The 17,353-nt window shown below is 35.4% G+C and overlaps 1 protein-coding gene and 1 long non-coding RNA gene across 2 annotated transcripts in view; both read right to left on the reverse strand.

Moving 5' to 3' along the window:
* Positions 1 to 5,344, reverse strand: part of LOC107710935 (proteoglycan 4-like) — a 21,098-nt gene extending 15,754 nt beyond the window's left edge. The window contains exons 1-8 of the mRNA XM_016515827.1: positions 5,276 to 5,344; positions 4,302 to 4,422; positions 4,120 to 4,224; positions 2,636 to 2,668; positions 2,486 to 2,545; positions 2,251 to 2,298; positions 2,063 to 2,143; positions 1,887 to 1,967 (exon numbers count right to left, since the gene is read on the reverse strand). Coding sequence (XP_016371313.1) covers positions 1,887 to 1,967; positions 2,063 to 2,143; positions 2,251 to 2,298; positions 2,486 to 2,545; positions 2,636 to 2,668; positions 4,120 to 4,224; positions 4,302 to 4,422; positions 5,276 to 5,285 — 539 coding nt within the window. The 5' untranslated portion in view covers positions 5,286 to 5,344. The remainder of the gene's footprint in view (positions 1 to 1,886; positions 1,968 to 2,062; positions 2,144 to 2,250; positions 2,299 to 2,485; positions 2,546 to 2,635; positions 2,669 to 4,119; positions 4,225 to 4,301; positions 4,423 to 5,275) is intronic.
* Positions 5,345 to 8,847: 3,503 nt separating this feature from the next.
* LOC107710939 (uncharacterized) lies at positions 8,848 to 14,572 on the reverse strand. Its single transcript, XR_001636650.1, has 3 exons — positions 14,493 to 14,572; positions 11,352 to 11,454; positions 8,848 to 8,874 (listed from the first exon to the last, which is right to left on the reverse strand). It is a non-coding gene; the product is annotated as an uncharacterized LOC107710939 (long non-coding RNA).
* Between the last annotated feature and the right edge of the window lie 2,781 nt (positions 14,573 to 17,353).

Here is a 17,353-nt window from a genome sequence, read left to right on the forward strand (position 1 = left end):
TTTTTTTTGTGAGTGAGATTAATTAATGCATATTCATATTTATTTTAGAACTACAGTAACATCTTCTGATTTCTCTCAACATGGGGACAGGAGAGCTGTCAATCAATAAATTGGAAAAAAAAAAGTAACTTGCATTACTTATTTGAAAAAGTAACTCAGATATTCTCTTGTAAATTAAAAAGTAATGCGTTACTTTACTAGTTACTTGAAAAAAGTAATCTGATTATGTAACTCGCGTTACTTGTAATGCGTTACCCCCAACACTGGTATTCATTTCATTTACTGGCCTTTCATTTTTCATTTACATGGTAAAATATTTTTTTAAATAGAAAGTACTGACAATGCAACAAGGGTGCACTAAAATATAAAGATAGAACAAGTGTTTCTTGAGCAATAAATCAGCATTTCAATCAATCAGCATTGATTGAATTTTCAATTTTTCACAAGTGTTTTACCCATATTTTGAATCGCTGTGTTGTGTTTTAGGGTTAAAGAAAATGCCCATAAACTTATTAAAAAAAGTACTGTATATATAATAAAATAGAAAACGGTTAAAGAAAAACATTTAAATTGTAATAATATTTCACAATATTACTGTTTTTACTGTATATTTGATTACAAAAATGCAGCCTTGGTGATCACAAATCGATCAATCAATCAATCCTACCAACCCCGGACTTTTGAATGATAGTGTACATTAATGAAATAGTTGATTACATTAATTTAATACATTCTTTTTATTTCTGGACTGCCAAACTAAAAAAATGTTACACAACTTTCAAACTAAAAAAAATCATTCAGGAAATTCTCCAAGTAACTGACAGATTCGTTCCATCCAACACAGAGAACAGGGAAGTTGGAGAGTCATGTTGATGGCATGTTTAAATGGTTTCAATTACATAAGTCAAATTACTCGTGCATTTCTTTACGACACAAATCATGAATATATGTTTATTTAATCAGGTTGTTTTGAACCGGAGATACAGATCCCAAGATGTACATCTGTTGCAAGATTCATAGCTTTCTTTTCTAAACCATGTAGAAGAGCCTGTCCATCCAGGCACAACACACACACACTGACAATGAGAGTCTGAACACCTGATCATATGCAACAGATTTCATTATGTCCCTTACATTATGTCCAGAATTTTAACCTACCTACCTAGTTTTTTTTTTTAAACTACTTTAATTCCATAAGCACTTGAGTTCAAAATCAACCACCCTTAGTTTCCATAATTGTTTGGTGGATGTCCAAATCAACATCTTATGTATTTGTTTTGTCATATGTAACTATTCTGAATAATTTGAGTAAGCCTGAACAATATGCTTTCTAATGATCAACATAAGAGAAACCATGATATATAATGTCCAAATTACAGCCTCACAACTACAAGTGACATAAAGCTTATTAGCAGTAAATTAATTTTCTAAAGTCCATAAGGCCAAAGTCGCTCCTACAACTCTTATTGCACCATAGTGAGTGAATTGCTACTTTTTGTGTCAAATAAACTAAACTCAACTCAAATATAGTTTGTTTTAATAAATAGAACATTAATTACACTGTTCATGTAAAAATACAAATTCGAATAATATTGGTAGTTGTTTTGTTGATGGTGTAAGAAATGTTTATATATTTAACATGAAACATGTCAATAAAAAAAAAAAAAAAAAAGGGAGGCCTTCTTATAAAAATATACAGTGGTGATACACTTAGAAAAAAGTGAAAAAGCTGTCACTTGATACACCTTTTTACCTTATTTAGGCCTAAAACGTGTATATTAGCACCTTAAAGGTACATATTATTAACTAATGTGCATGGTATTACCATGGTACACTTCCAAAGTATGTTACATTTCCAGAAATCATATTTTCAACAAGACACTTACTCATATTTCTTTGCAGCTGACATTACGTATGAACGGCGATATGCTGCCGATCCCTTCAGCACACTGCTGGCTGCCTCTGTCCTGTACACACACACACATACAAAGGAAAGGTTATTTTATGAAGAGGAAAATGAAGTCACCTTGGATAAATCAGTCTGGGGAGTGTGGTCTCTCACCTCTTTTCCATTTCCTCTGGACTCAGAGTTGGTTCAGACTGCACTGTCTTTTCATTGCTGGACCGTATTGTGTGGGGGGCTCTGGGAAAAGAAAATTTATGGAAATAAGCATAATTAAGATGTGCTAAAATGAGCTCAAAGGCTTCATGTGCGTGACCCACATGCTTGAGTGTTTTCGGCTAACTTACATTTTCTTGTAACTCTCAGATGGCTTTTTTTTGAAGCTATTTATTCCACTAAGGGAGGAGAGACAAATAGCATTCTATTAAAACTGGTTTATCTTTTATTAGCAATTACAAATCATATATTAGAAATGTAGTTTAAGTGTAAAAATACATCCATATTAATTTAATGGAATTTATTTCATGATGTTCTAATGTCTATAGAACTAGTGTGGTTTCTGATCCTTCATAATGTTCTTACGCATATCCATTGGTGGATGAATTTGATGTTGGCTTGGAATCGGTTTTCTTGAATACCCCTCTGCAAAAGTAAATGGTCACATATTAAGGAAGGTATTACAAAGGCAGTGCTGATAAAGATAACTTTTGATTGACCGAGCGTTCTCATTACCTGATTAAGTATCCAGATTCAGATGTTTTTGGTCTGTGAATTTGAAAATTAAATATTGTCATTTTTAACATGTAAAAACGTGGTTCTTTTAACTTAAATGTTCTTTGGGGAACCAAAATAATTCTTCTATGGCATCACTGTGAAAATCCCCTTTAGGAACCTTCATTTTTAGGAGTGTATATATTACATATTTATTGACCCTATTCCCTCCTATTTTCTACAAGCCACATCTCCTACGCTTCTTCTGTCACTCCTACAGTATCAGGTATCTCCACTGCTTAAAAAGTACATAATCTTATAATAACAGAACATTTCAGATAAGTTTCTTTCCTTGTATCCATTGCAAAAGCACTTTTTTTACTTCTCATAGAACAACCAGCTAGACAACAATCAGTCAAGCTTCAAAAGCAGACATTCAATAGAAACCTTGCTATGAGTCAACAAAGCCCTGCGGTTGGCGAAAGCATCCTCTCAATCATTCATCCTCATTCTGCTGTACCACTCTGTAGCCATCAACACAGTAATTCACCAGATCCTCCTGTCCACTTTATTGTTCACAGAACTGCACTTCACTAGTTTGAGTATTACTTTACAGACAGATTATTCATGGTGTGCTGGTGTCAAATAACTGCTGGTGTGCCTCAGGGTTCGGTTATTGGTCCCTTCCACTTTCTGAAATATACAACATTGATGTGACCGATCATCCAGAAACATTGATTTTCCTGCTAGTGCTATGCCAATGACATGTAGTTCTCCTTCCAACTTGACAATCTTACAGTGGCTGCACAGACCTTCATTTGTCTGATAAGGACGGGACACACAAAGCCAACTTCAAAGAACTAGCGGCGACAAAAGCCGACGGTGTTGTCAGCTGGGTCTGCACCAAAAATCTGTGCTTGAACACACCGCACAGACTACAGCTGACTACAAACTAGCATGCGTGTCCTGCTCCTGCATATATCAGCAGCTATCATTAGTCTGTATTCGTCATTCAAAAGGAGAAACCGAAACAAGGATATACGCAGATATACGAAACGTAAACAAATCAATGCTTGCGGTCTGGGTGAAAAAACACCACCTCCAGCTTAACCTACTGGGAAGCTTCTTTTCTTCCAAGCCAATCCAATTTAAGACAACACCATTCAGTAAGGTTCACAAATGAACCATTCAGGTTGCCAATAAGTTGGGGATAGTGTTTGACCACCATCTAAATCTAAGCAGACCACATCACCAAGGACAACCAGTCATGCAGTTTTTTTAATGCTGCACAACACTGGAGTACCGCATTGCTCCTCTAGCTCAAATCTCTGAACATGATTCAAAATGCAGTGATGAGTTAGGTCTTCAGTAAACCCAAAAGAACACTGAACAATACACAAATGACTCTTTACTGTGCTCTACTGACATTTTCTACATCTGTAGGTTACGCTGGCCTGCTAAATGAGTAAATGTAGATGTAGACCATGGAGAGTAATAATGCATACTTCTCTGTGTCAGATCTGGGCTGAGGCACATTGGCTGTGGGTGAGGAAACGGGACTTGTTTCTTCAAACACACCATTTGAACGGTTTGCTCGCACTTCGGCGACCCTACAAGAGAGATTGTGTTAGATAAATTGTACTGTGAACTTTGAACTTTAAGATTTGTTATAATATTTATTTCTCACCATGGTTTCTCCTCCTCATCTTTCTCAAGATTTTCTTGCTGTTGTCTCTGTATCCAGCTGTTGTCTCCTTTTAGAGCGGTGCGAACCTTTGTGGTCCGCAAAACTGATTGTCTGTCCCCCTCTGAAATCAAGACAGTCCAGAGCTTATCATACACAAACATATAAAGATATATTTTAATATCACTACATTGAACCAAAAGTTGATTACATCAGTGCTAACAGTGGTATGAGACAATAAAAAAAAGTTGAGTGTGTTAAGCAATGTGTGACATGTGGCACGACAGGATTTGATGCTGTGACGCAGGACATCATTGAGAGATCTGTAACACTGAACCATCAAGCAAGATTCATAGCTTTCTTTTCTAAACCATGTAGAAGAGCCTGTCCATCCAGGCACAACACACACACACTGACAATGAGAGTCTGAACACCTGATCATATGCAACAGATTTCATTATGTCCAGAATTTTAGCCTACCTATTTTTTAATTCCATAAGCACTTGAGTTCAAAATCAACCACCCTTAGTTTCCATAATTGTTTGGTGGATGTCCAAATCAACATCTTATGTATTTGTTTTGTCATATGTAACTATTCTGAATAATTTGAGTAAGCCTGAACAATATGCTTTCTAATGATCAACATAAGAGAAACCATGATATATAATGTCCAAATTACAGCCTCACAACTACAAGTGACATAAAGCTTATTAGCAGTAAATTAATTTTCTAAAGTCCATAAGGCCAAAGTCGCTCCTACAACTCTTATTGCACCATAGTGAAGTTGAGTGTGTTAAGCAATGTGTGACATGTGGCACGACAGGATTTGATGCTGTGACGCAGGACATCATTGTTTTGGTTGTAAGAATGGAATGCCATAAATTAATAGCTCTGACTTATGCACAAACACTGACAGTTTGACTCATGTGCGATTCAATAAGATAAGATACATTGAAACATTGGTTATTGGATCTTACCTTTGGACATTGTTAGTGGCCCTCTAGTCAAAAAGGTCTAAAAACTGCCTCGAAAGACACCTGGATTAAAAAAGAAAAAAGGTCAGTCATTAAAAACCCCACAAAAGCAAATATTTGTATTCATCAGTGTTGGGGAAAGTTACTTTTAAAAGTAATGCATTACAATATTGCGTTACTCCATAAAAAAGTAACTAATTACGTTACTTAGTTACTTTTTATGGAAAGTAATGCGTTACGTTACTTTTGCGTTACTTTTTATCATTATGTCCAGAATTTTAGCCTACCTATTTTTTAATTCCATAAGCACTTGAGTTCAAAATCAACCACCCTTAGTTTCCATAATTGTTTGGTGGATGTCCAAATCAACATCTTATGTATTTGTTTTGTCATATGTAACTATTCTGAATAATTTGAGTAAGCCTGAACAATATGCTTTCTAATGATCAACATAAGAGAAACCATGATATATAATGTCCAAATTACAGCCTCACAACTACAAGTGACATAAAGCTTATTAGCAGTAAATTAATTTTCTAAAGTCCATAAGGCCAAAGTCGCTCCTACAACTCTTATTGCACCATAGTGACACAAAATGAACGCGTCGACACAGCTTGTGCAAGACGAAACATGTTTGAACAGCGATTGTGACAGTGACAGAGTGAAAGCCAAATCAACGATATGAAGGCAAAAACACTTTCACTGTGTCATATATCAGCCAGTACAGGTGCAAGATTCATAGCTTTCTTTTCTAAACCATGTAGAAGAGCCTGTCCATCCAGGCACAACACACACACACTGACAATGAAAGAGTCTGAACACCTGATCATATGCAACAGATTTCATTATGTCCCTTACATTATGTCCAGAATTTTAACCTACCTACCTAGTTTTTTTTTTTAAACTACTTTAATTCCATAAGCACTTGAGTTCAAAATCAACCACCCTTAGTTTCCATAATTGTTTGGTGGATGTCCAAATCAACATCTTATGTATTTGTTTTGTCATATGTAACTATTCTGAATAATTTGAGTAAGCCTGAACAATATGCTTTCTAATGATCAACATAAGAGAAACCATGATATATAATGTCCAAATTACAGCTTCTTAAGTCCATAAGGCCAAAGTTGCTCATTGCACCATAGTGACACAAAATGAACGCGTCAACACAGCTTGTGCAAGACGAAACATGTTTGAACAGCGATTGTGACAGTGACAGAGTGAAAGCCAAATCAACGATAGTGAGAAAGCTAACAGGCCTGATGTGGTTTCACCAGGGGTCACACCTACGGGACAGGAACAGGTTTGGACTGTGAGTCATAGCGATAGCGATTCATATCTGTGAGAGGAGAATCTCAGCTATCTGAACAACACCCCCACCTCCCATCCAACGCCTGCTGCAGGAATTGCAAAAATGCAACATTAGTGAAACATTGCTGTCATCGGTCTTTTGTGCAAGATAAAATGCATCACTAATGGACGGCTAGCTTGAAATAACAATAGTTATATTCATGTGCGATTGAAGTTGTTAGATATTGTAGAGGAGGTGGAAGTGGGCAGAGAAAAATTAGTTGGTAGGAGATTGCATAGCCATCCAATAATTACTCTAACGATACAAGAGGGATCATACGTCATTATGATTACATTCTTTATAATTACACTATTTGTAAATAAAGCAATAAGCCCCAAGAAGCCGTGGTTTACAGTGAATTTATAACAGCTAAGGGGCGTTGTTAGATACGATGCGAAGCGGAGTGCCTAAAACTCCCTTAGCTGTTATAAATTCACTGTAAACCACGGCTTCACGGGGCTTATTGCTTTTATAAAACGGTTATTCCATATACGTAGTAAGGTTTCACAAAATAAAACAGAGCAAATAAAGTGTAATGATATTAATAAAAACAGTATTCTTCCACCAAACAATGTAGTTCCAATCAGAATCAAGGACCGGAACTATCCGTTTTATAATTAGAATTTTAAGTCAAGTCTTACAAATACTTAATGCAGTAACTGATAGCAAGGTAACATTAATTGTACTGCAAAAAATTAAACGGCATCCTTCCTTTTCCCTTATAGAATATCCTGTGAAAATTCTGTCATCATTTACTCACACTCATGTTATTCCAAACCCATAAAACGTTTGTTCATCTTCAGAACACAATTGAAGATATGCTCTCTTCACTTTTGTTCATCCATTGAAAATCTGCACACCTAAAATTTCAACACATCACCATGTTAAATTATAAAAGGCATGGTTAATGTAATACATATGAATCCATATTCATAATCCATGAGTTCATATGGATTATGTTTACACTGTCTTTTTATGGCATTATTGCTTTGGTGGAATGGAATGTTTCTTATAGTTTTTGAGGAAAACATGAGGGCCGAGAGTAAATGAAGACAGAATTTTTATATTTGGGTAAATTATCCCTTAAATGACACAAATATAGTTGAAATCAAAAGTTTACATACACCTTGAAAAATCTGCAAAATGTTAATTATTTTACCAAAATAGGAGGGATCACACAAAATGCATGTTATTGTTTATTTAGTACTAACAAGATATTTCACATAAAAGTTGTTTACATATAGTCCACAAGAGAAAACAATAGTTGAATTTATAAAAATGACCTGTTCAAAAGTTTACATCCCTTGATTCTTAATAATGTGTTGTTACCTGAATGATTCACAGCTGTTTTTGTTTAGTGATGGTTGTTCATGAGTCCCTTGTTTGTCCTGAACAGTTAAACTGCCTGCTGTTCTTCAGGTCCCACATATTCTTTGGGTTTCCAGCATTTTTGTGTATTTGAACCCTTTCCAACAATGACTGTATGATTTTGAGATCCATCTTTTCACACTGAGGACAACCGAGGGACTCGTATGCAACTATTACAGAAGGTTCAAACGCTCACCGATGCTCCAGAAGCAAAAAGCATGAATTAAGAGCTAGGGGGTGAAAACTTTTGAACAGAATGAAGATGAGCAAATTTTTTTTTTTTACATTTTGCCTAAATATCATATTTTTTCATTTAGTACTGCCCTTCAGAAGCTACAGATGATACTTACATGTTTCCCAGAAGACAAAATAAGTTAAATTTACCCTGATCTTCAAATTCAAAAGGTTTGTATGATCCCCCTTATTTTGGTAAAATAATGAGCAGATTCGGCAAGGTGTATGTAAACTTTTGACTTCAACTGTATGTGCAAAACGTCACATTACACAAGTAAAACGGGAAGCGAATTCCATTTCATTTCAAGTATCCAAAAAAAGGAACATGACACAATTAGAAACTTGATTTGAAATGTATACTGCAGTTTCGAAAAACTAAACAGCTGCTGTTACATAAACTCTGAATTCTTTTGGACCAAAACAGAAAGCTGCAAATGTCCATATTTGCCATCTGAATTCAACAACACTGTTGAACTACATGATGCTACATCCTGGTAAAAAGGTGCATTTAGAATCGGAATGATTAAGTGCATTGTTAATATTGCCTAGTAAACACTGGTAATCCAACGGACACATGCAAGGCTCATATTGCAGTTCAGCAAACAGTAATCTATGTCAATCACTCTCCAGCGTTGGTTATGTGGTAAGCCTGTTAATATGAGACTCAATTCCTTGAGGGCCACAGCTTTGCACAGTTTTGCTCCAACCCTAATCAAACACACCTGATCCAGCTAATCTTGAGGTTTTGAGGATTACTAGAAACTTCCAAGCAGCAGGCGTGATTTAGAGCTAAACTCTGCAGAGCTGTGGCCCTCCAGGAATTGAGTTTGAGACCACTGGTTTAAATGGTTGTAAAAGCGAAATTAAACTTGAAGTGAAATCTTATTGGCAGAGCAGTGCTTGGTAGTTTACTTACAAATTGTAATCCGTTACTGATTCCAAATTACATGACCAAAATTGTAGTTAGTAACGTAATCCATTACATTACACATTTTAGGTAATGTAATCAGACTACTTTTAGATTACTTTTGACCTACTTCGTTTATCACATTGATTTAAATTAGTGCTGTCAAACGATCAATCGCATCCAAAATAAAAGTTTTTGTTTACATAACATGTGAGTGGACTGTTTCTATTTATTATGTATATATAAATACACACACATGCATGTATATTTTTAAGAAAAAAGTGTTATGTTTATATATTAAATATATTTTTATATAATATAAATTATATGAATATATTAAATATATACACATGTAAATATTTTCAAAATATATACATAATAAACACAGTACACACGCATATATTATGTGAACAAAAACTTTTATTTTGGATGTGATTAATCACGATTAATCGTTTGACAGCACTAATTTAAATATAATAATCTTGTACCATACTGATATAAACATACAAAAATTAAGAAAATCTATTCCATTCATTGTTATTAACAACATGAAGTGCATTAAACATTACATTATGTCAATGTATCCCAAACTGGGGGTTGTGAAGGAACTGCAGGGGATTTGTGAGTTTAATGAAAAGCTAATAATGAATTAAAAATGCTATATTAAAATAAATCATTTTTAAAATCAATCAAATTAAAACATGTACTAAAAAAACTGAAATATTTACCTGCATGTCATGTGACCATTAACCAACATCAAAGAACCATGAACATGCAAATGTGATATTATTATTAAAATATTTATTTTAAAATCTCAGGGGTACTTCAAGTTAATATATTACGTGAAAGAGGATCAGATGACAAAAAAAGTTTGTGAATTTGTGCATTTTAATGTGTCTGAAAGACAAAAGCCTTCCAAAGACATAGAAATACAGAGTGATAATTCAAATCAAATTAACATGTTCATCAATAGTTGATGCAATGTTGAAACACTTCTTAAACCTGAAATGATTTTTGCAAATCCAGTATTCAAATCCTGCAGACTGTGTATATAAACAGTAGGCTGTTTTAGAAATGAACATTTAAAAGATGAATTAGGGAGAATCAATAATAATGTATTGCTATTGTGTAAATAATATGTAATCATGTAATCCATAAAAAGTAACTGTAGTCTGATTATGAGTATTATTAAAATGTAATTTAATCTAATTACAAGTACTTAATTTCTGGAATCTGATTAGTATCAGTTACTACCCAGCTCTGCTTATTGGTAGTGGCAAAAGGGTCAATAAAAGTTCAACAGTACACTCTAAAAAAATGCTGGGTTAAATACAACCCAGTGCTGGGTAAAATAGGGACAAACCCAGCAATTGGGTTGTTTTGACCCAGCGGTTGGGTTAAATGTTTAACCCAGCCTTCTGGGTAGTAACCCAACCGCTGGGCCAAAACAACCCAATCGCTGGGTTTGTCCCTATTTTACCCAGCACTGGGTTGTATTTAACCCAGCATTTTTTGGAGTGTACCAACAGAAATAAATGTGCCACAAATAAATAGCTTACGTGAGGGTTTTGGAGAGCAATTTCTGTGACATTTAAACATTTTCAAACAGAGAAAGTGTTGCTATGTCATGGTTGCTGGCAAGGCTTGCGGCAGCATTTTTTTCAGTAATGTTCAATTAAGCATTATTAATGGGTTTAGCTACTGAGGTTTGTGGATACTGACACCGTTTTGGCTGGCTTAGATGAAAAAACACTAACCCAATGTGCCAAGCTCCTATTGGCCATATGACATCTTACAAACACTAACAGTGTCAACCAGCTCTAGAATTTTTAACATCACACTAAAACAGTTTTTTATTATTAGAATTATTTTCTAGAGCAGGTTTCAATTTTCTAATTTTCCAAGACTGAATAATTACATGACAAAACTCAAGGTCTCTCAAAACTAAGGATGTGCTGAAAATCTGTATAAAAACTGCATAGAAAAAGCTTTTTGGCCATTGCTGCATTTAATGAATGACTGCAAACCCCTTTGAGAGATTTGAGAGTGTTGGAAATGGAAAACCAAAACTTGATGCATCATTCATGTGGGTTGTTTACACATTATACACACACACACACACACACACACACACACACACGTGGGATCCACGAATGCACATCTAGAAACATCTCTCACTCATTCAGTTTCTCTCATACTCTTTCACACACATTCCTTACCTGACCTCAGAGCGGAGAATCAGCCTTCAGGTGTTCAGCTGCTAAAATATGCCCATGAACTACATTCTCCACATAGGTGAAGTCCACAAGATCGGATCCATCTCTAAAGAGCAAATCAGCATTAGACAGCACAGTGGGATCCAAACGTCGAAGACCACACCACAAATTTGAGATTCGATTTCTAATATAAAGCAAGGACATACAACAAAAATGTAAAACAAACAAACAATGACGTAAAATGAATACAAAACAGATTCGAAATCTTGCACTAGGTCACTGATGAAATTGAATTCACACAGATTGTCAAATTTTCTCGATTTCATCGAAGCACAAGATGCTTTCTGGATCCTTCTCAAAACATGCTGCAGAACATGATCATCAGGTTTTGTTCATGCCACCTTGAATGCTCCAATCCTGCTCCTGGATGGCCACTTTGCTGCAGGATTCAGCTCTAACTTCATTAGACTTTGATTAGCTGAATGAAGCGTGTTTCACTGGGGCTAGAGCCAAGACGGCCTTCCAAGAGCAGGATAGGACAACTATACATTGAAGCAAAAGAAGGACTGCTAGAAAAAGGAAAAAAATAAGTACTTTTAGTCAAAACACATTTAAGAGCAAATAAACTAATCTAAGGAATCCTAGACTATTCTTGTTAAAGGGATAGTTCACCCAAAAATGAAAATTCTGTCATTAATTACTCACCCTCGTGTCGTTCCAAACCCGTGAGACCTTCGTTCATCTTCGGAACACAATTTAAGATATTTTTGATGAAATCTGAGGGCTCTCTGACCCTCCCATAGACAGCAAGGTAACTACCAAAATATCTTAAATTGTGTTCTGAAGATGAACGAAGGTCTCACGGGGTTTGGAACGACACGAGGGTGAGTAATTAATGACAGAATTTTCATTTTTGGGTGAACTATCCCTTTAAGAACCCTTGGTCATGTTGAGCGTTTTGGCAGATTATAGCGCCCCTTTGTGGTCGATTACCAGAGGTGCTCTCCCTTGAGTTAGCTAGCTAGACAGTTTACCAACAGGAGTATTACCAATGATTAATGTGAGGTATGTTTCTAGCAAAATGTAAAAAAAAAAAATAGCTGAAAAATGATATAACTTCAGCTTATGATGCTTTAATTCAACTGTACAAGCCACCCGCTCTCTCTACTTGTTTCAGCATCAAGCACTGAAAAACCCATACGGGCCAAAACAATGACATTTCCATAACAATAAGTGGTCGGATACGGAGCACTGCCAGATTCACATTTTCCAAAACACTGCACAGAAGACAGTATGACAGAGCATTTCTGTCACGCAAGCAACAAGCCCGAGAGAGGATATGATGAGTTTTGTTGTCAAGTGTCTGTTTTAGAAATGTCCACAGTAAACTACCTTTTACAGCTATTCTTAGGCTGTCAGATTTAGGAACCCAAACACTCCAAAATTGAAAAAAAGTGGTATCCAGATGAACTGTGCAGTGTGGATCAATGATCTCGACTGGACTGAATCACGGGCGAGGCCTTCATTAAGTGTAGTGTATGAAAACTGCATGTGAAAATACAACACAGTACAAAGGTTCATTAACAAAACAACCCATAAACAACTATTACATTAAACAAACATTAAAATGTGCATATTTTCTGTCAAGCATTATGACAGTATAAACATCATATGAATGACTGTTTGAGATTGTTTGAACTCGAAACACAGAAACAATGTCTGTAGTTGCCTTTCTGTTTCTGTTTATGTGCTCCCCTTTCTTTCCACAAAAGACACATGTATTTAGCTGATCAAACACTGTACCTGTGCTTTTGTGATGCTTCAAACACGCTTGTATCTATAAACCCATCACCCGCAGGTGGTCCGGATTCATCGCCAACACTTCGTTTCAATAATACTTTTTAAAGAATCAAATAATTGATTTTTGTTTCACTATTTTGAACTTCAACTCCACAAACACACAAACCTTACTACTGTGTGTGGGACTAACAGAAACTGACGGCGAATCATCATTTCGGTTGTGAACCTATAGAGGGTCAACTGCCTGAAGCTGAACATGAAAATGGGCATTTAATCATTTGTAACCCCGTCTATGAAATCCAGGCTAAAGTCTCAAAATCTAATTATGAGATAACAAGCATCAAAGTTTGATTTCAACCATTAATTTCACTATGATTTCAATTTTTGACATGGCCTTACTCAGTCAGTATTAAAGATATCAAGGTTACATTTTCACAGAATGTTCTTTATCTTATGAAGTATGATTTTATGTAGACAGACAACAGTAAACTTTAGCTGAGTTTTCACAGCCAGGGTCTTATTGTTTTTAAACTAAATATATAAAGTTATAGTGTGATAAAATGTTTATTATTATTATTATTATTATCATTTAATAGATTACATCCATTTGGAAAATCACCAACTTTTTTATATTTTTCAACTTTTTCTATTTGTTTTCTTTTATTTATTATACAATTAACAAAAAGCTAAAAAGGCATCTAACACTAGCTTGCTCTATTCTTTTTCTATTCTATCTATTATATCATTTAAGTTTTAATTTATGTTTCTACGTGTGCTGCGTTAAGCTAACTGAGCAGTGTTGGGGGTAATATATTACAAGTAACGTGAGTTACGTAATCAGATTACTTTTTTCAAGTAACTAGTAAAGTAACGCATTACTTTTTAATTTACAAGAGAATATCTGAGTTACTTTTTTAAATAAGAAATGCAAGGTTTTTTTTTTTTTCCAATTTATTGATTGACGGCTCTCCTGTCCCCATGTTGAGAGAAATCACAAGATGTTACTGTAGTTCTAAAATAAATATGCATTAATTAATCTCACTCACAAAAACAAAAAAAAACAGAGATTCAGTATTCCTTAACTAAGTAACGTAATTAGTAACTTTTTTATGGAGTAACGCAATATTGTAATGCATTACTTTTAAAAGTAACTTTCCCCAACACGCTTGCATATTATTGCCGTTTTGTTGATTTTGATTGCTTCTATTGTCCTCATTTGTAAGTCACTTTTATCCAAAGTGTCAAGATAGTATTCTAGCAGGTAACAGTGTGTCACCTAGTGGATCAAAGGAGTCTCTGCTGCACTGTTTTAGACGTTTGCAGCAAAGTGCCGCTGTCGCTCACCCGATGATGAACTTCATCTTTCCTCTGCGGGCTGGATCTACCAGGATGGGCACTAACTGAGGGTCCCGGGGGCCAAAGATGCCATGAGGACGAATAGCAACAGTGAGGGAACCCTTGTCTTTACTGCAGGCCTCCAACACCAGCTGGAACAGAGATTGTTGATTGTAATGCACATCAACCAGAATTCAAGCAAAATTAACTCATGAACTAATTAGTTCTTTTGATTCATTTCAGAAGAGAGCAGAAGAGAGATGCAATGCTATTGATATGATTCATACCCACCTTTTCCTGTTGGATTTTAGTCTCTGTATAATAATCAACTGGATGTTTTTGCTCGCTGCTCTGCAGATGTTCACAATATCAAAACAAGCTGAAGTTATTGTCCCTCGCCTGGCAGAAGAACATATCTACAAAGCATGTAGAGCTTTTAACAAACACAGTTAAACACTGGTAGACATGGGGCAGAAAATACAAACATGCACAAATGACAATAAAATAGATAATAAATCAAAGTAAATGGAATGAGTTGTGACCAGTGTGCACTGCAGATATATAAATGCACAGTATGGAAACAGAAATTAAAAGTGCATTAAAATTAATATGTTGTCATAATGGTAATATCCTAAATACACAATACTGCGCATGCGCGTCATTCAAATCCGATTGAATCAGTGCAGGTAATAGAGAAAAGGTGTTTCAGGTGTAACTACTATACTCACTGGATTAATAAACAATATTCATCTGCTTAGAGTTCTTCAAAACCATGTGACTATAAACCATTCACTGCACAGCATTTTCTAAGATTTTAGTTTTTACTCTGAACTGTTCACTGAAACCAAACTTACTTTTACGATCTAGTTACGCTCGAAGCACAATATATAAATACTTTTTTTTTTACTGTAAACTTTCAGTTAAGCAGCACTCACCTGTATATCTCAAACTAGAGCCACAGCTGTAATGATTATGGGCAGTGAGCGGAGAAAGCTCTGATTGGTCGAGCCAACTATCAGGAGATCTACCAGGATGGGCACTAACTGAGGGTCCCGGGGGCCAAAGATGCCATGAGGACGAATAGCAACAGTGAGGGAACCCTTGTCTTTACTGCAGGCCTCCAACACCAGCTGGAACAGAGATTGTTGATTGTAATGCACATCAACCAGAATTCAAGCAAAATTAACTCATGAACTAATTAGTTCTTTTGATTCATTTCAGAAGAGAGCAGAAGAGAGATGCAATGCTATTGATATGATTCATACCCACCTTTTCCTGTTGGATTTTAGTCTCTGTATAATAATCAACTGGATGTTTTTGCTCGCTGCTCTGCAGATGTTCACAATATCAAAACAAGCTGAAGTTATTGTCCCTCGCCTGGCAGAAGAACATATCTACAAAGCATGTAGAGCTTTTAACAAACACAGTTAAACACTGGTAGACATGGGGCAGAAAATACAAACATGCACAAATGACAATAAAATAGATAATAAATCAAAGTAAATGGAATGAGTTGTGACCAGTGTGCACTGCAGATATATAAATGCACAGTATGGAAACAGAAATTAAAAGTGCATTAAAATTAATATGTTGTCATAATGGTAATATCCTAAATACACAATACTGCGCATGCGCGTCATTCAAATCCGATTGAATCAGTGCAGGTAATAGAGAAAAGGTGTTTCAGGTGTAACTACTATACTCACTGGATTAATAAACAATATTCATCTGCTTAGAGTTCTTCAAAACCATGTGACTATAAACCATTCACTGCACAGCATTTTCTAAGATTTTAGTTTTTACTCTGAACTGTTCACTGAAACCAAACTTACTTTTACGATCTAGTTACGCTCGAAGCACAATATATAAATACCTTTTTTTTTTACTGTAAACTTTCAGTTAAGCAGCACTCACCTGTATATCTCAAACTAGAGCCACAGCTGTAATTATTATGGGCAGTGAGCGGAGAAAGCTCTGATTGGTCGAGCCAACTATCAGGAATCAACCTGACAAGTGAGTCTAACCAATGAGAGAAGGGCTACGTCAAAGAGCGCCACTGCGCGACCCAATCAGTAAAAAGAACTTCAACACAGTCACATCCCCTACATGTGATTTTTAGTTTATTTTTGGGGATATTATAGGAAAATTTAAGGTGTACATTTATGAGATATACAAATAACAAAACGTAAATAACAACATAATGTTAAATTTGTCAATTTCATGCAAAATGATTGGTTGAATTCCAAAACTATTGCTACTCTCACTATTTCTGCTATGTAAATATAAGACAGGGATATGAAGATAGCATGGTAGTGTGCTATTGCGAAGTTGTTATTATCTGCTGTCTGTGTAACTAGAAATATCATGACCAGTAACCAACCAAAGATGGGTGTGTATGTTGTAATACAGGTTTATGTAAAAAAAAAAAATAAATAATAATAATAATATATAGTCTCTATAAAGCCTCAAGTTATGGGATAAAAATAGACATGAACTGGATACTACTTTATCCTCACAGTTTGTTGTTTAAAGAAGCGTTAAAATCCGGGAAAGAACCTTTTGTACGAAATTACGAATCTTATTTTGGCGAATGGACTTGATTAATTTGATTGTCCGGAAGATGCTAACTGGAGCGTGTTATTATATTATGAGCCGACGTCTTCCTTTCAGCCAATCAGTTTGGTCTACTGACCGAGCGTCACAGAACGTAATTAATATTCATAAGCAAAGCCTTCGCCATAGTATTATTCTCTCCACTTGCTGGTTTACTCCCGGTTAAGATGGTGAGTCACGACAAATGCTACAATGATTTGTGCTTTACCTTTTTTTTTTTTTTTTTATTCAAAATGCTGTCACACTCTTTTAGCGAA

This window comes from Sinocyclocheilus rhinocerous, unplaced genomic scaffold (genome assembly GCF_001515625.1).
Source record: "Sinocyclocheilus rhinocerous isolate Xijiao unplaced genomic scaffold, SAMN03320098_v1.1 scaffold3161, whole genome shotgun sequence".
NCBI lineage: Eukaryota > Metazoa > Chordata > Actinopteri > Cypriniformes > Cyprinidae > Sinocyclocheilus > Sinocyclocheilus rhinocerous.